The sequence below is a fragment of the Mus musculus genome, chromosome 19 (genome assembly GCF_000001635.26).
Source record: "Mus musculus strain C57BL/6J chromosome 19, GRCm38.p6 C57BL/6J".
Taxonomy (NCBI): domain Eukaryota; kingdom Metazoa; phylum Chordata; class Mammalia; order Rodentia; family Muridae; genus Mus; species Mus musculus.
Genome location: NC_000085.6, coordinates 36,083,318 through 36,106,503, shown reverse-complemented (window position 1 = coordinate 36,106,503; position 23,186 = coordinate 36,083,318). Strand labels below are relative to the sequence as shown.

Sequence of the window (23,186 nt, the reverse complement as noted above, 5' to 3'; positions counted from 1 at the left end):
CCCAAGTTCTAGGTAGAGATACAGGTTCACATCACCTCCTGGCTTATTGTTTTTCTGTGCTATTTTACAAATTCAGCTTAAATTTAAATCTTTGAACCACCTGAATTTACTGTGGTTGTATATTGGTGTGATAGAGATCTTAGTTTTTTCTTTTCTCCAAAAGGATAAGAGTAGATAGTGAATGGACACTTTCTACGACAGGCCCTGCTCTAAAGCTTCTATGAATATTAATTATTTAATGTTGGCAGTAAGGCCATCTGTAAGGAAAAAGGTGAAGTGAGGTAGAGGGAGATTTCAGTTTGTCTTTAGTCTGTGCACTTTAACTTCCCCAGAGAAGCAATGTTCCCAAAGTGAACACCCAGCACATAACTGGACTGTGACCTGCGCTCCCTACTCTTTCACGGATCATTCCGAACCTGTCTCGTTAGGAAGCAGAAGTGACCAATGCCTGTGCGTGCTCAGTTAACTTTCTCTTTATGAAGATCCAGGCCCTCAGACACAGGATGGTGACACTCACACGCAGGGTGTTTTCCCACCTCAATTAGCGGATCTAATTACTCTCAGTCAGTCCACGGACTTGTCTCCCAGTGACGCTAGATCATCGCTGTTCATGATCACCACGTATGCACAGTTTCTTTATCCACTAATCTACTGATGTCTAGGCTGGTTTTTCCCCTGGGGAGTATCCAACGAACAGTCACTGATGCTTGACTTACAGTTGTAATTATGCTTTACATATGTGTGCACAAACTCCACAGATGTACCTATACAATATTCTCCCACTATTTTTGCCTCTTTCATTGTAGTTGGTCTCAAACTTGTAATTTTTCTGCTTCGGTCATAATTGGGAACTACCATACATAATACTTGTCAAGGATATTCACTGCTACGTATAAAATTAAGAGTAGGTACTGGTTTTTAATCATATCTTTTTTGCCATCTATTTGAATATTCATTTCTCTTACTTCTCCTATCACTGTGAGAGGAAAAGGCACTACAAAGCACTGAGACAGCATTACAATCCAGACTAAAGCTTCACTCATGAACAATGTGCTTACGTGTTAGTACTTGAGCTCAGCACCTATGTCTGCGAAGCTGGCATGAGCACCCTTTTACACACTGCTTTTCTCACCTTCAGAGCACCAGTCATCTTTTTTCCTTCAGTTAATTCCACATCCTTGGGGTCCTTAGATCAATATGGCATAAATGCAGATATTTACTGAAATGGCTATCTACTCAGTCTAATGAACTTGTTATTGAAAATTATTTCCAAAGGATATATATATATATATATATATATATATATATATATACACACACACACACATACATACATACATACATACATACATATATACATATATACATATATATATATATATATATATATATATATATATATATATATAAAATTTTAAATTTGAGCCAAATGCTTTACACCTTATAGCAACTAGGAAAATCACTATTAGCTATTGAGGGATTTCTAACTAAAGGGAGGACTATATCGTAAGGACAATTTGAAGGCAGGAGGGAGCGACTCGAGGGGACAAGTAACTCTTATGAGCATCCCTCTGCTTTTACAAGTGCAGAAGTCCTTTAGGAAGGTTTTAACTCAAGCAGTAAAAAAAGAGCTTAAAAAGTAATCAGTTGGCTAAAGTCACCCCCATAACAGGGCTTAAGTCTTCAAAATAACTACCTTTTTTGGATAGTAAAATTTAAAAATCCATATGTACCGAGTAGAAAAACGTTAATTTATTAGTTTTCAATGTCTTACAATACTGAGACATCTTATTTCAGTGTACCTACTGTTATTCATTATTCACATGAAGGATAAAATAGTTTTTCTCTTAAAGTATATCTAAATTAATTAAGCTGTTAGTCTTTAAAAAATGCTTCACTGGGTTTTATTTGCTGTTTTAATGGTCTGAATATAAAGTTGTTTTTATAGACTGTTGGTTTCTAGTTTAATGAAAATATCAACTCAGCAGAGTTTTATTTTTACAGTGACTGATGAGCTACGAAGGGGAGGAGGCAGTGCGTGGAGACTCAGGACTCGTCTCAGCCCTCACATTTAGCTTTCTTGCACACTGGAAGAGATTCATCATCTGCTTCTGATGGCCGTGGTTTCTTCACTGTAGAAATAATTCCAAAAGCAGTTTTTCTAGTTTCTGTAAAATAGAAACCACATTGAATAAAGATAGAACAGTTTTACTTGTTTCTGTTTCTTGAGACAGGATCTCACCAAGTAGCCCAGGCTGGCCTTGAACTCCTTACGCGGTCCAGCCAACTCTGACCCTCCTGCTTTAGCCTCCTAAGGGCAGAGATGACAGGTGTTGGTTTAGCCAGCATTACCCCATTTTCTTTGGCCTATAGCCCGGTAAACAGGAAAACCACAGAGAGCTCTCACGGGTGCAGATGCCATTTATGGTCAGTATTTTACCAGCTAGCTCGTTCCTAAGGGTTTCCTCTTAGATAAACTGCAGAGCAGGGATTCTCCATTGCTCTCTCCATGCCATCTGATGCAGTCAGAACCAGCCATAAGCATTGGTCTAGCATCTGCTTTATGTATGGTAAAAAGATCATAAGAGAAATCCCAGGCCCGGGTGCAGGAGTCGCCTGCACTGCTCCCACAGCAGGGGCTGTGGTGAGCTTACTCTACAGCACACACCATCACCCTCACTAGGCTACCAATGTACAATGTACCAACGTCCAGCAGTCATCTAACATGTGTGCTGGCAGAACACAGAATCAAGCTCACGTTTACCAATCCTTTATGTATGCTAATAATGAAGGGAAAAAGAGGGATTGCTTTGTATGCTCCGGTCAGTTTGGCAGTAGAGTTGAACTTCAACTTAGATTTGTTTTAAGTACATATTAACAGGACAGGCACTGTCATATGCAGTATATAAAATCCTTAGCAGTGGTTTTTAAATATTCAAAATGCTGGGTAAGTACATTACAAATAGACATATTAGAATGAAGGCACACAGGACAATCACCGCCTGATGAACTAAGGAACACACTGAAAAGTGACACTGGAGGAAGGGTGTGGTGAGGAGGAAGGAAGAGCAGAGCTGCAGGAGGAGTGGGCTCTGCCTCATTGTGGGCCTCACACTCCCCTCAGGTACACAAACCGTACATGTGCAGACCATGGAAGAAGTCCAGGAGTCGGAGCGAACTGTCTCAGGAGCAAGAGGACTAATGGGAGGTGGTGTGAGGGAGTATGCACAGAAGGACTGGTCTGAGGTTAGGAAGGGAACCTGCACAAGAGGACTAGTTGGGATCTGCGGGGTGTGGGGAGTGTAACTAGTATGCATGAAGGGGACTAATAGCTGTAAGGGGTGTGGAGTGGCAGGGAATATGCACAAGAGACTAACGGGGTGAGAAAGGAGGGTGGAGGGCATGTGCCCAGAGCACATTTATTAGACTTGCAAAAAATGGCCTTATGTAACCTAGTATAATATTTTTACATAACCAATGACGCCCCCCAACCCCTTGGGAAAAACACACCCAAAATACGTAACCGTAGATACATGATCATGTAAACCAAAATAAGAAACATTCTGAGTTATAATAAAAACAAAAGTTATAGACTGAGTTTAGATAGGTGGATTTAAAAAATGATGTTTCTGGGTTGTTTTGTTTTGTTTTGTTGTTGTTTTTTGAGACAAGGTTTCTCTGTGTAGCCCTGGCTGTCCTGGAACTCACTCTGTAGACCAGGTTGGCCTCGAACTTAGAAATTCACCTGCCTCTGCCTCCCAAGTGCTGGGATTAAAGGCGTGTGCCACCACTGCCCATCGACGTTTCTGGTTTTTTTTTTTTTTTACTTAATGGTTTGATGTTTTCGTTTCTTTTCTGTTCCTGTGTAAAATACTCTGATAAGAGCAACCCAGAGAGTAATCAGTTTATTTCAGCTCACAGTGCAAGGGTAGAGTCCATCTTGGAAGGGAGTTCAGGGGCACAGGAGCCTGAAGCAGCTGGCTGCATCCTATTCCCAGCTGAGGAGCGCATGTCTGAGTGCCAGTGCTCAGCTTGCTTTCTCTAGTTTATTCAATCCAGGATCCCTAGCCAGGAAGAGGGTCTTCTCACATCCACTAACCAAACACTCACATTCTCAGGGGCTTACCGAATCTAGATAACCCCTCACAGGTGATTCTGGAACGGGATGGTTCTAGATCCTGTCAAACTAACACTACTATTCCCACTCCTGTTTCTGAAACTTATTTATTTTAGCAGGGAGAAAGACCACCCAGAGAAAAGCAGGAGCGATGTTAAAAGCCTCTGAAAATGTGGGCTGGGGACAGTGTGTAGTTTGAAAGAACACATTCAACAGTCATTCTGTAATGCAAACTACATACAATGCACACACTACATACAATGCACACACTACATACAATGCACACACTACATACAATGCACACACTACAGAGAGGAAGGCCTGAAATGAGGGCAAGGAACAGAATATGGTTAGAACTGGTTGAGAAGACACCCTTATAAGAACTCTGTAGGAAGGATAGTTAAAGCACATATATGCCAATTATCTGATGATAACCTGCCTCTAACGAGACCATTCTGATTTTACTATAAATAACAACATGCTTACCTCCATGGAGAAATACAGCTCTGCAATTTGTGGACACGGCAGCCTTGCCATCATTTTCAGAAAGCCCAAACAGCAGTCCTCTGATAGGGTCATTAAGGACTTCAACCCAGAGTCCGCCAAGGATATGAGACAACACAAACACAAACACAAACGAAGGGCAGCTCACCTGCTCACAGTGGCAGACAGACTTAGCCTGCCTGAGACCTGCACCCAAGAAGTCTCAATTAACTGTTTTGTCCTGTACAGTCCCTTGTCTCTCTTTTCTGCTGCTTAATCCAAACACCAGGAGAAGAAGAAGAAAGCTACAACTAGTTGTTATTGACTTCCGAGGCTGCTGGTCAGTAAACTTACAACTAAATGATAACAAAACACCAGGCTAAATTATAATAGCACTTTTGATTACATTTTTCTAAGGGAAAATTCTAGTTCAACGTGATGGCTCAGAAGAATTGTATAGAACAAATGATCAGCAACTCTGTTTTAACATTTAAGGGTGTCTGTTGGCAACCTGTGGCCTTGGATGGATGCCCAAGACCCGCAAGGTAGAAGGAGAGAACTACTTCCTGAAGTTGTCTTCTGATCAATGCCCAATAGGAACATAGGTTTTAAACAGAATACTGAGAGGATACAAGTTTGCCACGTCATATGGTCCTCTTATTTCCAAAGGCTAAAATGAGAAAAATAGAAAATAAAATGAGATATGAGATGTTATTAACATCTTAATTATTTATAATAAGTACAACTAAGTATCCAAAGATAAGTAAATTTCATAAATTAAGATCCTTATAATTGTGATAAGTTTTTAAAAATATATAATAAACCATATAAAGGGTTGTTTACAAGGTAAAGGGAAAAATAAAATCACTTTATTCTAGTTAATTCACAAATACAAACATGCATAGGCAAAACCCGAAGGCAAAATCAATGGGATACATTTCGCAATTACCATCGGCAAACAGTTACAAGCACTAAGAGGCAGTTCATCTCACTGTCTTGTCAGGTGTTCTAAAAGTGTAGCCAAGCTTTGTAACTGCTGGGACAAAGTATTCCATCTATGCTTACCCTTTCTGCAGCACTGGACAGAATTACATTCTATAAAACAGAAAGTGAGCAATATTAATCTTAGATAATTAATAACATAATTGAAGAATTGTATAGAACAAATGATCAGCAACTCTGTCTAACATTTAAGGCTGAAATACCAAGTTCTATTTTTAAAAGATAAGGTAAACAACGAATGAGAAAGCATCGAAAGCTCTCACTCAAGGCAGCCAATTTAAAAAAAGCAGAATAAACTTTGTAAGTAAATCTTAGTGAGGACGAATTAAAAGCTGTAACTTTAATTCACTCAGAGATAATCAACTATTATCTACAGAAGTCTTTTCATTGTGGCAAACTACAAATCCCTTATCAAAACTAGAGGCTTTCGGCACATCTTTCCTCCCTATCTTACTCCGCCCTTGGGAGGTTTTACAAGATCTCGGAAAGCTCATTGAAACTGAAGAATTTAGTGTTTTGAAAATTTTCTGCTTAAGGCAAGGAATCAGTTGACAGCACGGACACACTACTAAACTGTCAGAAGCAGAAAGCATCCTCTGGGCTGGAACTATACCTTTCCTTTGCAGATCTGCATCAAATTGAGGGCATTGGAGATTGTGTACCTTCTCATCGTTGCATCTCTGATAGCAGGACCATAGACAAGTTCAAAGCCCAGGCCTCGCTCAATTGCCTTTACCAGAAATAAAGAAGACAAAGTATAAACCGTCAAAGACAAGTACATTACCTACTTCCCTCTGAAGTCTCTTTCCACCTCCCTTCTCCCCCTCTGTGCATGTCTCCTACATGGCAAGGGACTGGCTTAAACAAAGGCAGGCCCACAGCTCTGCACCCCTATCCAAAGTGAGCAAACAGACATGAAGGTCTACTTCATGACAGAGCTTATGTCAGTTTGGGAAGCTACCTACACAAACAGGACCTGCAGAGGCAGAGACAGCCAAGTGTGTGCAGTGTGCACGTGCACAGGGCTACTGCTCACCTGGTCCGAAGAAAAGGATGTGTGTGCTTCCCTATGCAGGGAATCTGAGCCAACAGAGAGCCAAGCAACTTGACCCAGGAATGAAAGAAAGGAGATGAAGATCTGAAGGGCCGGAGGAGCGGGAGGGGAACCTCACAGCTACGTCATTTACTACACACAGATGAATAACTGAACAATGACGGCCATGGCTAACAGAATGCTATGTGGGAAGAACAGTGCTACTAAGATAAGCACTGTGGCCAAGATTCACAGACACGTCCTCACCCCACACTATTTAACATTGTTTAAGGTTCATTGAAAGCAAGGGGAAACATGAGGGGGTTTTAGATGGAGGTAAGAATCAGACAGGAACTTGCTAAAGTCACGTAGGTTATAGTGGCTCACTGAATAAGTACGGGGAGGACAACTGGCCCCGTCCAGGCAGGACGGTGTCAGTCTCTGTAGGTGAGCTTCTATGCATCTCACTGCTCGGTCCCCGAGGGACTGATCTCGCAGGCCTGAAGTCACCTAGAGGTATACAACAAAGCTGTTCTCCTTCCTTGACATTTCCTTTTCCACGCTCCACCCCCACCTTTCTTTCACTTTGTCCTCTGGTCTTAAGGCTAGTAGCGTGTAGATTTTCCTACATCTTTTTCCACTTTGAATCCTCTGGCTTGTATTCCTTCTAGGAATGGCATTTGCTGCAACCATCTGGCACTGTAATTACACGGGCACCTCACTTCCTTGCCCAGCTTTCATCTTCTCACAGCTGGTATAACAACTCCTCCTTGTAACTCGAGGCCACGCATGATACCGTTCACTGTGAAATATCTAGGAACTGGGATGAACTTGGTGAAGGAAATCCGAAGGTAAAGAAAAACATTGCTAGCTGACTCCTCAGCTATGTCTTTTGCCAAAATGAATTAGACACAGGAGCTCAGTTCACATTTCCCTACTCTTCTGGCTGCAGACGTAAACCACTGGGCAGTGGGAGGATGGCAGGAAGAAAGGATGTGAGCAATATGGCACTGGATGATCATATCCCTGGGTGCTTCTAGGTGAGTGAATTTAAACTTTTCAACTTGTATGGGAATTACAGGAAAAATAAAAACTCCCTTTGAGAGAGAGGAATGGAGAAAACAGGATAGAAATGCCGGCTTATTTTCTTTCACATATGATTCTGGTCTTGGTACATTAATCAGGTTCACTTTAAAACTGCTAAGAAAACTCTTGAGAAAGAAATTAAAGATAATCTTGTATTGAAGGCTGTTGAGTATTTCTTTCATAAAACTTTACCATTTTAGATGAATAAAAATACAGTCATTACCTGGTCTCCTGTTCCTGAGAGCATTTTTATGTAAATTGCTGAAAGCTCATCATGTGATTGTTCATAATAATGTCTTCACAGAGAATGACAGTGCCTGCCTGATTGGCTTTTGTTCTCATGTCTGAACAGAAGTGCCTGAATAGGCAGATGATGAGGGTTTTTTTCTTTTAAATTTTTTTTCCTTCTTCTAAGAAATAACAGTCACAATGATGTCACCAAGGACAGCATGTGACGCTTGGATCAGGAGATACTAGTAATAAAATTCCATGTATTAAAAACTTAAGCTAAGCTTTTGAGAAGGAAGAATGGAAACTGATAGTTTATTCCAAAGTAGCATGCTGACAGCTTGCCCTAAGAAGAAGGGCCTCCGCTGAACTCAGGATAGACAGCCTTCCAGCATATCATTCATTCAGGTCTCATCATCTCCCAATTCACTGACCAAAGCCACATAAGGAAACAGTGAGTCCCCCTTGCATCTGCTGGTACTGCCTTGCCCCCCCACCACTGCTGTAATCACTTCCATTTATTTCTTCCACGTTCTTCCAGTTTCGTCACATAAATATAAACAACTGTGAATACGTGTCATGTTTTCTTTTTTCTAACTAAAACGTGGCTTATCTTGCCTGATTTGAAGGCCTTTCCATATCAGCTTGTAAGTTCCGTTTTCTTTTATAGCTGCCTAGTACTTATGGAGGTGTAACAGGCACAGTGTTTAGAAAGCCTTTACTAACAGACACGGGCTGTTTCAAATTATCAGCAGGATAAACACTAGAGTGGGATGGCTGGGTACTGTGAGCTGAACTGTGTCCCCATCCATAACAGATATGTTCCATTGCTAACCTGAAGTATCTCAGACTGTAATGTTCACTAGGGATAGGGTCAGTGTAGGTGTGATCAAATGAGGTGACTGGTGCTTTTATACGATAGTCAGGTACACAAAGGGAAACATGTTTACAACAAAGACAGAGAATGGCGCTACTGTGGTCAACAGATCACTACTAGCCAGGACGACTCACATAAAGGCTCTTTGTAGTGTCTGGAGAAAGCACAGCCTGCTCACACCTTGATTTCAGCCATGCTGGCCTTGGAATGGGTAATGTCTCCCATAAGGCCATGTGTTGGTGGCACTGTAGAGCTTATCTACAGGAAGTGTGCTGCTGAGGTTGTAGACCACCCTGCCTCCTGTCCCTTGTCTCTATGTTCCGGTTGCCTTGCAGTCACCAAGTAGCTGCCTGCTGCTGCCTCACCATCCCAACCATGGTGGGCTGTGTCCCCACAATCCTTCTTCTGTGACATTGCTTCTGTGACATTTGAGCAATGAAAATAACTGATATAAACTGAAGGAGGGAAGGAATGTCTTTTGGCCCATGCTACTGAAAAGAATGCCAGGACCCTGGCTTTGTCCTTTATTTTTCTCAATTTTCTGGCCATCGCTAAGTGACAATTGTTGTTTTACTAAATTTTCAATGTGTGTATGGTGTGCATGAACCACACAAGTTTACCATGATGTACTTACTGTTTTGGCACACCTATAGAAAATATGTAAATATATATATTCTGCCCCAAATGAAAATATAGGTACCCGTTTCTAGTTTTCTCTCTCTAATGAACAAATGAATAGGGGCTTTTCTGCTTCCAGAACTGCTCTTTCTGCAGGCTTCTATACCAAATGAAGACTAAATGTAATCTTGTGCAGCCTTTCTGTCCACACCGCCATCTAGCTTTTATTAAACAACACGTGCAAAATGTTCATACCAGAATCATACCATTAAATATTGTATATCCCTCTTGTCAAATTTTTAAATTTTCCAGAATTCTTAAACTGAAAATGTCGGTAGGAATCATGTCAGAAATATCAAGCACTTAACAGCAACTTTTCTGTACTTCAAAGGAGAACTGGCGGGTGGCGGTGTCCTGGTGCCTACCTTACGGGTCACTCTCCTCATGCCACCCTAGCACCCTGCTTCTCTCACGCATATGTGCCTGCCCAACACTGATAACTACCTAATGGCTCACAACATGCATCTTGGCCACGGGGGTTACATACTGTGCACTGCTCATTCCCATACTTTTGACTATTACACGTCACTGTTTCTTCTCAGCCTAGGACACAAAACTATGCATAAGCTCATTCAGGCAAATTGTCTAGAAAATAGGTCTCCTAGTTATTAATGTGAAAATATTGTTAAATATATCAAAAAATATGCACAGTGGGCTGCACTATTTAATTCTGGGAATGCTGTTTTGTGGAAAGCATTGGCAGTCTGAGGCTGATAAAAGAGTAGAGCCAACTTTTAAGGCAGAGATTGCTTTTTGAAGACAGGAAAAATTAAATACATGAGGCCAGTAAGATGACCATAAACTTGGACCCTTTGTACCTAACGGTAGCTAAGTCCCAAGTTCTTGGGAGCTGCTCCCATGTGTGGACCACAGAGGTCATACCTGACAGGCAGGACGCGCACCTGTCTGAGGCCTGTGAGGGAAGCTTGATGGCTTGGCGGCCTTCATTTGATAAGTGAGCTGCTGCATACCATAGATTCCCCACTCCGTGGAGTGGTGACTGGGTATTTAGAGGTGCCACCACCAGCCTGGTTGGGTTCAGGCTCAGCAGCATGCCAGAGAAGCTGTTGGATGGTTTTCTCTATACATTTTGGGCACTTTTCAAAACCCATCTTATCATATACACTTAGGGTTAGAACATAAGTCATCTTACATTTTCCACACCAAACAGACAACTCACTCCCCTCACTGTTGTCGCTAATCCTCAGGATCAAGCAGAAATTCCACAGGAGAAAAGGGAGACAAAAGGGAAGAAGATAGGATTCTACTACAGGTAGTAAGGAAACTGTCCACTTTGAAATAATAGTTGACTCCTGACATAATTAACCTGGGGTTCGGAATGCTTGCTAAATCTTTTTTTTGGATAATAGTTTTTGATAAGATAACTGAGTTCTGGAAGTCACTATGCTAAACAATACTTGTAGGTTTTGGCCAGCGAAGTAAATAGTTCCCAGAGGCACTGACCGCATAACTACCGGATCAGTTACTGGTGTGAGGTAATGCTATCTTTCTATCATGGAAATGGGGGTGGGGGTAGGGGCTGGAGCTGGGTGTGAGACTTAGAAGGCAATATGGCAGATAAAAGATGAAGGTATAAGAAAAAGAGAAAACTATAGATTAGGATAATGAGGAAAAAGTCTATGTCAAGAGGAAGAAAAAAATATCCCCGACCTGGCTACCCCGTTGTAACAGTTCTTCTGGGAGCCAGCGCGCTTCAGTGCACACTGTCATCTCACTCACCACTCCCTGCTGACTTCACACCATTTCATTTTGTATCTCAAGGACTTTCTGCGTCTTTACCTTTTCTTTTCCATCTTAATACTGACGTTTAAGTATCTCTCATTATTAAATATTGATTTGAGAAATATTTATCATACATTTTAGTTCCTAAGCTTTTCAAAATACATCTCAATAGTTAACTGACTCCTTCCTTGCTTTTTGGGACAAGGTCTAAGTGCTCTGCTGCTGGTCTTGAACTTCTAGCTTAATCTTGAGTAGCTTGGAGTGTCAACACACTCAGCTAGGATGCTTTCCTTTCCTGTGTGTGTGCTCTCACATGTGTGTGTATGTGTGCCACGTATGGGAGCCAGAGGTAGACATCGAGGTGTTCCTCAATGCTTTTTACACTGTCTACTGAGGCAGGGCCTCACACCTGACCCCAGAGCTGCCTGACTCAGTTAGTATAGCTAGTCAGATTGCTCCTGTCTGTTTCCCCCACACTGAGATTAAAAGCAGGTTGCCATGTTGCCTGGTGTTAATGTCGGTGCTGGAGATTTGAACTAAAGATCTCATGCTTGCACAGAAAGCACTTTATCCACAGAGGTGCTCTATAGTGCCCACCTTAGATACTTTCTATTTTAAGCTTGCTTTCTTCTTCTTTTGGTCAGCTTAGAAAAGCCAAATTCTCTTTTCTAAAACTGCTCCAATTACCCAGGTTCTGGTTCCCTAAGAATATAGGTTTCTTCTGTCCCTTTTCTTATCGAAGACACAAGTTTCTACAGATCCAAGTTCAGAACACAAAGAGCAATACTTACCACATTAACAGGGGGTCTTTTGAAGTAAAATGGTAATTTCTCTGTTACAGTTATACAGACTAAATCCACATCTAAATGTGTACAAGCAACCTGTCAAGGAGAAAAAATAGATTAACAGAAAAGTACCACTTACTGGAATGAGAGCCATGGTCATACCAAATACACAGAAACATACACAGAATGTCTGACTCTGAAGATGTCATGATTGCTCTGGGTTGAACTGTAATAAACCTATTATAAGGCCAGCTGCTTACTATTCTTTCAGGCGTGGCTTGGATGGTTTAATTCTCAAAAGTCAGGGCCTGAAGGCCCCCTAATTCCAAGTTTTTATATATGAATGAGTTGGTCAGTTAGGGTCAGGATCTAGAATATTACATTGAATCATTCCAGAGAGCAGAAGGTAACTGCTCTAAAATCCGAGGAATTGGCAGGCCAGGATGAATGCATGCATAGTGCATTTCTGTGCAAACCATTCTCCTGAGCATTTTTCTGTCAGGAATTAGCCAGGCTTGTAGTTCCAACCAGACTACTCTGTGGCTAAGAAATAGCCCGGCACAGCTGATGGCCTTTTCTTCATACACTCACAGGAACAGTTTAACAAGGAGTTCAAGCTGAGCTGAGAGAATCGAATGAGAGCGCATTTTATCATGTTTGTTGAGCCATTCTCTGCACCTACCTCTAAGAGTTGTGAAAGTACATGTATATGTCACATGGAAAATAAATGAATAGCAGCTAAGGTAAACAAAATACTTACAGAGGAAAGTGAAGCTATTGAAAGGTTATAGAATGCAAGTCAGAAGAGGCCGAGATGACCATCTTTCAGCCTCTACTTTATATATAAGTTCTTACATATGAATGAGTTGTTGAGTTAGGATCAAATTTATAGAGGTAAAGAGAATTGGCTGTTCTGTACCATGTGGAAAATATTACTACTGGGGCTGAAGAGATGACTGGGCAGGTAAGAACATTTATTTGTTGCTTTGTTCAGAGGACCTGGGTTCAGTTCCCAGAACCTACATGATGGCTTACAATGATCCATAATTCCAGTTTTAGGGGATCCAACACCTTCTTCTAGCCTCTGTGAGCATTAGGCAAAGATGTGATGAACATGAACATATGCAGGAGAAAATATGTATGTATGTTTTTATATATATATATATATATATATATATATATATATATATATATACATACATATACACACACACACACACACACACACACATAAGAAAAAATTATTAAACCACCTCTACCCAGAGAGCCAATGCATTCTTGCTAAGTCAGTGTCTGTAGTAAGAATAGGCGAAAGGGTGGTGTAAGAAACAGGGAAGATGGTACTGGTAATACTGGTAAGAGGGGCACAGTTCTTCAGCAGTGACAGATGTCATGTCGCACCCATTTTCCTCAGAATGTCAAGCTTCAGTCACTCTTGCCCCGGCCCTATGGCTTAGTGGTGAGCAGAGGCCATCTGGCTTGTCATGGTAAGCCCGAGAAACTATGTTCTGACAGAAGTCCTTGGTTCCTAAAGAATCCGCACATCTCAGCTGTTCCAGCTGTGTAACTCACAAAGAGTGACCGAGAAAAGCTCTGCAGAGGAACTGAGCTGAGTAACACAGTGAGGAGCACTCTGGCAGGAGCCTCCACCCTTTTCCTTCCCTTACATTGCTGAGGATCAGACCTGGGTCTTGAGAACGCCAAGTGCTCTCCCACTGAGCCACAGCCCCGGTAACCACTGAAATTGATATGCTCAGTCCAGCACTATCACCTATAAACATACATTTTAGAGACTCTAGGATTATATTCTATAGCTAAAAATTCCACACAGGCTAGGGACAATAGATCAAGAATGGTCACTGCCAGGCAAATCACAAAAGAGAGGACAGAATAAAAAACCGTTGCATTTCACTTAAGTAAATTATGACCCCTTCCCTTGGGCTCTTAAAGAGCAGACTATGCCTCTGTTTGTAATTACAGAACTCAGCATATACAGTAAGGTACAAAAAGCATGGTGACAGGAAGGACAGAGGGAGAAAGGGAACAAGAAGTAGGTAAATATTTCTGAAAAAGCACAAACAAATGCTTGCAGTAGCTGCCCCTGGAGTGATGGAGCAGGGAGCTGTGGTGAGGAGGTATTTCTGAGGAGATGCATGAGAAAGTCAGTGTTGGCTGCCTCTGGAAGGCTTGGTTTCTATACACACACTCCTGTGAGTTTGAAGTTACTCTCTCTCACAAACCTAATTAGTTTTAGTGAGAAGATGGTGTGTTTTTAATAACTCTGTTCAATGACTCCCTAGTAAGGCTGAACTGGGTTACTTCCCGTCATGCATTGCTTGTGTCTTCCTCTCACCGACCTATGGGGAAGGACATCACTGCTAAGTACTTTCAGCCACAGAGGACAGCCTCATTTGGCTCCTCTGACCTCTTGAATTTAAATGTTTCAAACTGTATTATTTGGTGATTTAACTTTCTATCAATCCAAACGTTCACTCAAAGAACTATGTGATGCAGGGGCACATGCCCATGTTCCTGGCACTGGGGAGGCTTAATCTAATAGTCCCCAAATCATTAAAACAGTTGAACTATGTCTAAAATAGTTTTAGAGCTAAGTATCTCAGTTTTCTCAGGAAATTGGTAGATTATATATGAATTTACTTGGCCATCATTAACCTTTTTGGGGAGAGGAACAGAGAAATCTACGATGGTTTAAGAAAAGTTTGTCACCATGAAAATATCCAAGCATATGTATATTTTGTTGTTATGGCACACAGGGCCCAGGAGGGTAGTAGGGCTGTCACCCTTCACCCTGGGTATCTTTCATTGGTGTCAGCATTTATCAATCCTCACAAGGAAAAGTCAGGCTTGCCAAGGCAGAGATGCCCATAAACAGTACCTCTCAAATGCATGTGTGCACAGAAGTCATCTAAAAACTATCACAAACGGAGCTGGCGAGGCTATATTTCCAGTGATTCATCCAATAGATTAGAGCTAGTAATCTGTAATTTAATAATTACCCCAGAGAAATCTGAAGCTGAAAGACTCAGACCACGTCCTGAGGATGCTACCTTGGAAGATGCATGAAGACCTCTTTCAACATCGTCCTGCAAAGGCAAGGTCTGAAAGACTGCAGGAGCAGGACAAGATCAGAACGTTTTAAAGCTACTTCTCTGCCATGGGTGGTGGTTGTCTTAGAACTCACTATGTAAACAAGCTGGCCTCAAATACAGAGATCCACCTGCTTCTGCCTCTGAAATGCTGGTAATGGAGTTCTGGTAGTAAAGGCCACCACACCTGGCCCTCAGAGGTCTTTGATGACTAACGACTTGCTTAATCACTCCTTAATCTATCACAAATACTTGAGAATTAATACACTCTTGCATTTCATAAAAGAAGCCACCAAAGGCAGGGTGTTGTGGTTTGTGTGTGCACAGGCATCTTAGATAAGCTATGGCTCAGCACGGTTTCCCTCGGTTAACACAGTTAGCAGTTAAGGCTGAGCACCGTTTCAGCCTCCTTAGTCAATGGCTCCCTCTACTGGATAAACTCAGGGAGAAAGATGTGCTTAAAAAATGGTCAGCCCAAAAACAAAGTAACATTATATGGACTCAACAAGTTGTATTTAGAGGCATATATGTGTGCAATAAAAATTAATGAATAAGTGGTCATGGATTTGAAACTGAGCGAAGAGGGGTACATGGGAGGGTTTGGAGGAAGAAAAGGAAGGGAGAACACAGTTAAATTACAATCTTAAAAATAAACAACAACAAAGAAAATAGTACAGTTAAAGAAATGGGTGTAAGATTAAAAGATGTAAGACCAGCATTCTTCCATGCAATATTGTCTTGGCAGATAGAACCTCTCTGAACCTTCGTTAGGTAAACATTCAGAGCTCCATCTAAAAGTAATTATACCTCATTTCTGTCAGCAAAGCTCACTCCTTTAAAAAGTGTTTCAGGCCTTTCTCCCCACTTTAGCCATTTAAAGGGACAGGGGCAGTCTATCCTGAAGACAAAGTGAGCTAAGCTGCTTGCTCTTCTGAAAAAGCAACAAAAGGTCAGTTCTAAGAGAACAAAAGGAACTCAATCACAAAGGCTCTCAAGAGCACACAGGGGAATCACACAGGCATGTGGTTGATTCTGAGGGACTTCTGGCGACTAAGGGCTGACACTCACACTGGCATACGGCTTACATCTCAGAGCGTGCAGAGGAGGAAGCTGGACCGAGAGGGCTTGCCCTCTCCTTTCGTCACTGATAGGAGTGGGTAAGGACAGAAATTGCAGTGGTTACAGAGTAAGAGAGATGAATTTGCCAAGGATAAATGTTAAGTGAACAAAGTATAGAGAAAGAAACAGGAGAAAACTCATGAGCTATTTCACATCAACTCCATCAAATGTCTACCAGGATGGCTAAAACCAAACCAAACCAAACCAAACCAAACCAAACCAAACCAAACCAACATGCCACTTAAATATGGTCCCATGACAGTGGTTTACAACCTATGAGTTTTAGCCCCTTAGACGGGAGTTGAAAGATCCTTTCACAGGGGTCATATATAAGATATCCTACATATCATATATTTACAATTTTATAATAGTAGCAAAATTACAGTTATCAGATAGTAATTTAAATAATTTTATAGTTAGGGGTCACCATAACATGAGGAACTGTATTAAAGGGTCATAGCATTAGGAGAGTTGAAAACCACTGCCCTATGAAATCCCAGAACCTAGAGTGCAAACACAAAGTTCTAAGTTCACAGCTGGGGACTGACATCAGCTTTAATTGTAAATTTGACAAACCTAGAATCACCCAGGAAGAGTCTCCATGAGGGACTTATCTACACTGATTTGGCCATAGATTATGTCAATGGGGAATTATCTTAATTAAGACAATCAATACGGGAAAACTCAGTCCATTGTGGGAAGGACTAATCCCTAGGCAGGGAGTGGGGTGGTGATGGTAGGGTCTTGAAGTGTTTAAGAATGGAGAAACAGCATTACACGAGCAACCTCGTGCACACATATGCAGTTTTCTCTGCTCCGGACTGTAGACATGTCAGCAGCTGTCTGAAACACCTGCACTGGCTTTCCCACATCAACGGGCAATAACTCATCTTTCTCCCTGTTGCTTTTTACCTGGTTCTTTTATCACAACGACAGAAATGAAGCTGGAAGCGGGATGAACAGAGCACCCACTGTGGTATAACAACAGACTTATATCTAAAGAGAAAACGTTACTCTGTTTCACCTGTCACTTACATGGAAAAGCTTTTCTGTCTTTGGAAAGACTGCAACAATATCATACAGCCGGACCCTTGACGAAGTTGCTCTCTATAAGACAAAAAGAATGTTATCATCCAGTAACAAAAAATGTAAAAAGATGCTTGGTCGTCTATCAAGACTAACCATCCTCAAACTTCAACCAATTCTCCCGCCTCAGCCTTCTGAGTGCTGCGGTGTGAGGTCCCACACCTGGCTGCAAGTCCCTGTGTTCCCCAGCACTCACTCGAGAGCTAACACGGGAGAGCACACACTTACAAGTCAGAGACCGTGGCTAGATTTCCATGACTGATTCAAGTAACAGAGATGGGAGCCGTTTAGGGAACAAACACCCTTTTTAATCCAAATTTGTAACCATTCAGAGAATATAGAGCAATGCTAAATTACCTGTTGTTTTTGTTTTTAAAAAAATAGAAGAAGAGTAAATCCCGAGACAGCTTTCTACTGTACCAAGTTATCAGTGAACTTCTTTCCACTATAAAAATATGACTAAGCTCTCGGGGCTGTAAGCCTGCAGCTTTGTTTGTATGGGAAGGAAAACACGGAGACAGCTGATGCCCAGTTTCTTGGAGTAAGAAAGAACGTGTCTTATTTTTTATTTTACAGAGCTCACAATAAAAAGACTGAGTTTAGAGAGACTTTTAGGTAGTTTAGAGAAGCTTGAACTTTGAGTACTGGGATTAAAGAAGTGTGTGCCAACACAGCCTGCTGAGGCTCAGTGAACTTTTGAAGTGTTTGAATGTTTAAAGACTGTGGAATTTTCCAAAGTTGCAATGTTTTATATTACGATACCATTACACATATGAGATCCTGGGGATGAACAAGAAAGGAAAGGTAATGGCTCAACAGTGATGTGTTTGTGTGTCCAGCTGACAAGAGGTCAATTATGCTGCCTACTGTCAACTTGAAGCTAGAGGCATTTGGGAAGAGGGAACCTCAACTGAGAAAATGCCCCTACCAAAGTGGCCTGTGGGCAAGCCTGTGGTGCATTTTATTGAATGAGGGCCAGCTAATTATGGGCAGTGCCATCTTAGGATGGTGGTCCTGGGTGCTTTAAGAAAGCAGATTGAGCAAGTCATGAGGAGCAAGACAGTTAGTAGCGTTCCTCCATGGCCTCTGCATCACTTCTTCTAGGTTTCTGCCTCAGGTTCCTGGTCAGACTTCTTTTAATGAAATGATGGAATATGATGTTGAATTGTAAGCTGAAATAAACATTTCCTCCCCAGGTTGCTTTTGGCCATGGTGTTTTATCATAAGAAAAACACTAAGATGGCTCTCAGTGGAATTAGTTTAGTTTGTCTATTATTATTATTATTATTATTATTATTATTATTAGGTAGACATAGCTAGATAAGACTGTTTTATATGTTGTGGGTAATTCACATGACTGTGACACACAAGCTCACAATAAAAATACTGCTCAGTATAAATTAAAATGCCAGATATAAGAAAATACTTTTGGTCTAGGATAGGTGGATACACCAGTAAAACACATTTACTGTTTAACAGGAAAACCTTAAACCTGATAATATACACAAGAATGAAAAAATACATTCAAATGTACAAGCCCTGGATGCTGGAACCATGGGATATTCCTTCTTTGTCTGTTGGTACCTGTTAGCTTTTTGGAAGAGTCACATATTGTGCAGCTTGTACATACAAGGAACACAGGCAGGTGTCATGGATTTGAGGGATACAGGGGTGAAAGATTAGGGTGAGATGGAATACGACAATATCTAACATTGGTTAATATAGTTTAAGAGGCAAATGGAGAAAAAATAATAAACTTACCAAAACATTACAGTGAGCTGGATCTGTAACTATAATTGTCAATCTAGTTAAAATTTTAATTGGTCTTGATTTTCCCTATGAACAAACAAACAAAAAAACATTATTAAAAAAGATAAAGTGCAAATGAGTCATTGTCTTTTTTACCAGTGGAAAATAGTAAAAATTACAAAGTATGCTTGTTCTACAGGAATTTATAGCAGCAGGGGAAGACACTATGCTCATCCAGTATCACATGATGGAGAAGGAAGGGTACCCAGCATGACCTGATGGGCAGTAAGAAACCGCCTGGCAGGAGGAGGCAGGAGAGGCTCAAGTTAGAGAACACCAGGTGAGGGTGGGCATGTTTGAATCGAATGAACAGACTTAAAAGACACAATGCCTACCTGTACGATGGGTAAAGTTGTGAAGAGTTCAGAAACTGCTATTGGCTTTTCAATTTCCTACAACAAATGAGACACAGCTGCTCTGGTTACATGATAAGGAATGAAGCACAGCAAAACACTTTAAGTGCCTCTCGGGGGAGGGGGGTGGATCAAAGAAAGCTAACTTCTAGTATTCAATAGCTTTTGTTTTTCTTTCTTTCTTTCTTTCTTTCTTTCTTTCTTTCTTTCTTTCTTTCTTTCTTTCTTTTTTAAAGAATTATTTATTTTATGTATATGAGTAGACTGTAGCTGTTTTCAGACACACTAGAGGAAGGCTACAGGACCCATTACAGATGGTTGTGAGCCATCATGTGGTTGCTGGGAATTGAACTCGGGACCTCTGGAAGAGCAGTCAGTGCTCTAAACCACTGAGCCATCTCTCCAGGGTATTCTCTTTCTTTTTTAAGGAAAGAAACCAGAGAGCAGAAGTTAAGAGCAGATGCTAAGAACATCAGAGGTTAGGAGTAGAGGTCAGACGGTGGTGGTACATGCCTACATGCTCTTAATTTCAGCACTCAGAGACAGGAGGATCTCTGAGTTCAAGGTCAGCCTGGTCTAGAGAGTGAGTTCCAGGACAGCCAGGGCTACACAGAGAAACCCTATTAGGAAAAAACAAAACAACCCTCAAAACCAAAAGCAAATCTTAAAGACAGAAATGACACACATATAGTTGTTTGCCTAAAAAGAAATATACATATTGACAGTCTATCAAGGAGAGAAATCAGTCAATGAGTTCATGAGACCATGGCACAGTAAACAAGATGACATGCTTTCAGTTCATTTAATGGCAATGTACTTTTAAACATCTTTGAAAGTAACTTAGTTAATATAAACGCAACATTAGGAATCCTTATACTACATTAGAATTTTTCACAAACAAAACAAAAATCATTTGTATATGTTCAATTGCTAAAGTAAATAAACACAGGGGTTTTTTTATATCTAATTTTTTAATTAGGTATTTTCTTCATTTACATTTCAAATGCTATCCCAAAAGTCCCCCATACCCTACCCTCCCCCACTCCCCTACCCACCCACTCCCACTTCTTGGCCCTGGCGTTCCCCTGTACTGAGGCATATAAAGTTTGCAAGACCAAGGGGCCTCTCTTTCCAATGATGGCCAACTAGGCCATCTTCTGCTACATATGCAGCTAGAGACACGAGCCCTGGGGGTACTGGTTAGTTCATATTGTTGTTCCACCTATAGGGTTGCAGAACCCTTTAGCTCCTTGGTACTTTCTCTAGTTCCTCCATTGGGGGCCCTGAAACACAGGGTTTTTAAGAAATATAGTTGAGGGTTGAGGATACAGCTCAGTTGGTACATGCCTTCTAAAATCCCTAAGGCCTTCCCTATGAGCCTGTAATCTCAGCACTGGGAAGGCAGAGGCAGGAGGCCATCATCCTTGGCCAGAGTGAGACATATAAGACCTTGCCGCAAAAGAGAAACATGCTTAGGATGAAGGATCCTTGAATGACCACAGAAACACATCTCTGTCTATTTCTATGATGGTGTTTCCACCCTGAACGGGAGCTGTGCTACTTCACGGGTTGGGAGCCTGAGCGAATTAACTAAAGAAGGAGGTGAGCGAAGCCCCAACATTTGTCTCTTTCTGCTTCATGACTGAGGAGAAGCTGTGACCAGCCACTTCACGCTCCTACTGCCATGATGGACTATACCGTCAGAGGATAAGCAAAATAAACTCCTCCTTCCTTAAGTTGCTTTGCAGGTATGTGGTCATAGCAACAAGAACAGTTAACTAGTACACTTGTCTCTAGATCCATATTCCCAACACAGACACAAGGATTTATAAACACTTGTATTTAGCAACCAGTTACATGAGAAATTCTACTTTACCCGTTTCTTTTCCTTAAAGTCAACAATGTGATTGATGGCAACAACTGAGTATCCCACTGAAAAGAAAAATAGATCATTTAAAAAATATACTTTCTTGTTCACAATGATCATATTGATAAGAGATTCAAGAGTCTGGCATGACAATAGGGATGTAGCTAAGTGTCAGGATGCTTGCTAGGCATACACAGAGTCCTGGATTCAATTCCGAGACCTGGAAAATAAGGGGGTGGGGTAGGAGGCAGATCCTGAGCCCTACTGTTTATTGTGACTTAAGGTGAAGTTTCAGGTTCTTCACCTGTCCCATGATGTTAACAGCAGACAGGACTTTCAAGTGTCATGAAAATGAAGTGAAACAGCACCAGTATTTTAGAAGAGTGCACATATTTAGCTGCCACATTTAGAAGCCAGGCACATATTTAGGCTGTGGTTCATATTAACACAATGCTAAAGACTCAAGTTTTATGTCTTTCTGTCACCTTTGTTATCATTTCTTTCTTCTGCGATCCCCCTCACATTTGCTCCCTTTCCTACGGAGCAATGGAGTGATGACTCCCTCACATCTCTTTTGAGGTACTCTACAATAACAGACGAGGGACACTACAGGCTTGTCTTACCATCACAACAGACAAGTGCCCTGTCCCCAATACATTTAAATCACGACTCTTGTCTTTAAGTTGCCTAAAATACTGACAGGATAATAGTGTATTAATATTAAAAGAATAATGCATGGTAATGATAAAATAGCGGCCCTTCGTCTTCCCAGTCAGCCCAATAACGCCCTACTTTCCTTCCTCTCGAAGGGATTTGAGAATCTATTATTTGGCAGGCCCTATGCCAGGTGAGAGCTCACATGATCAACGTTCATCCTTAAGGCACTTGAGATGCTCGAGAGAAATAAGGTAACGCCCTTCCCATTCTCTAAGCTCCCACAGCAGTTCCTGCCCGAGACCCAGCTTTCTGTATTTGACAGATGCCGTGTGACTCAAAAGGGGCTGATACCAAAAGCACTGGCTGAGGGGACCAGTCCCTGTTCCTATCATTCATCAGCTCGCAGGCTCCATGCCAATGCCTCGACCCCTTAGGCCTCCGTTCTCTCCCTCTGCACGAATGACTGGGCAAACACAAACAACAACAGCTTTGTCAAGAGCCCGAGTTTCTCACCCAGGGGATCCGGGTGATACTGCAGCTATTCTCTGCCTTTAGGGACGTCAGGCAGATCACACGAGAGACCGGAATGGGGCCTGAAAAAACTACCAAACAAAGCTGGATGGTGTGGGGGACAGAGCCAAGCCAGTAGACTCACGGTGAGCAGCAGTCTCCACGAGTCCGCGCAGAGCCTTCAGGTCTGAGCCCGCTCTTAAATCCAAATCTGCGAACGCCGCCATGCTGACATCCCAGGAGCACCCGCGCGCCAGTCTGCGCAGCCGCCGTGTTGTCCCTCAGGCATGCTGGGAGTTTTAGGTTGTTCCTTGAGCTTTCTGGGATTTGTAGTTTTTCTTTCTCAGTCGTCTTGGGTCGTCTTGCAGAGACTTTCCTATTCCCTAGAATCCAGCCAAAGTTAGTGTGTTGGGACCTATAGCCTTACTTATTCATAATTTGAATGGGAATGTTTTGGTACTCTCTGATGGGGCTCAAATCTCCCATGCTCCTACCATACAGCAATGCAAAGTGACTCATTTTAAAGGCACCCATAGAGCATACCGATGTCAAGCAGACATTTCTAAGGTCTTGAAGCCTGTTTAAAGCTCTGGGGAGCCGGGCGTGGTGATACACGCCTTTAATCCCAGACCCGGGAAGGCAGAGA

The 23,186-nt window shown here is 41.8% G+C and overlaps 1 protein-coding gene across 2 annotated transcripts; it reads right to left on the bottom strand.

Moving 5' to 3' along the window:
• Positions 1 to 1,730: 1,730 nt before the first annotated feature.
• Rpp30 (ribonuclease P/MRP 30 subunit) lies at positions 1,731 to 22,815 on the bottom strand. 2 transcript variants are annotated; one of them, XR_386495.3, is made up of 11 exons: positions 22,686 to 22,815; positions 21,383 to 21,438; positions 19,489 to 19,545; positions 19,106 to 19,180; positions 17,294 to 17,365; positions 12,039 to 12,128; positions 6,265 to 6,332; positions 5,666 to 5,695; positions 5,233 to 5,270; positions 4,604 to 4,683; positions 1,731 to 2,168 (listed from the first exon to the last, which is right to left on the bottom strand). XR_386495.3 is itself a non-coding variant. In NM_019428.3 (11 exons), exons 1-11 carry the CDS (start codon positions 22,765 to 22,767, stop codon positions 2,059 to 2,061), a joined length of 807 nt encoding a protein of 268 aa, NP_062301.3. In that variant the 5' UTR covers positions 22,768 to 22,788; the 3' UTR covers positions 1,731 to 2,058. The 2 variants fall into 2 exon arrangements, 1 of the variants encoding a protein (NP_062301.3); NM_019428.3 differs by having other exon boundaries at positions 6,216 to 6,332; positions 22,686 to 22,788.
• Between the last annotated feature and the right edge of the window lie 371 nt (positions 22,816 to 23,186).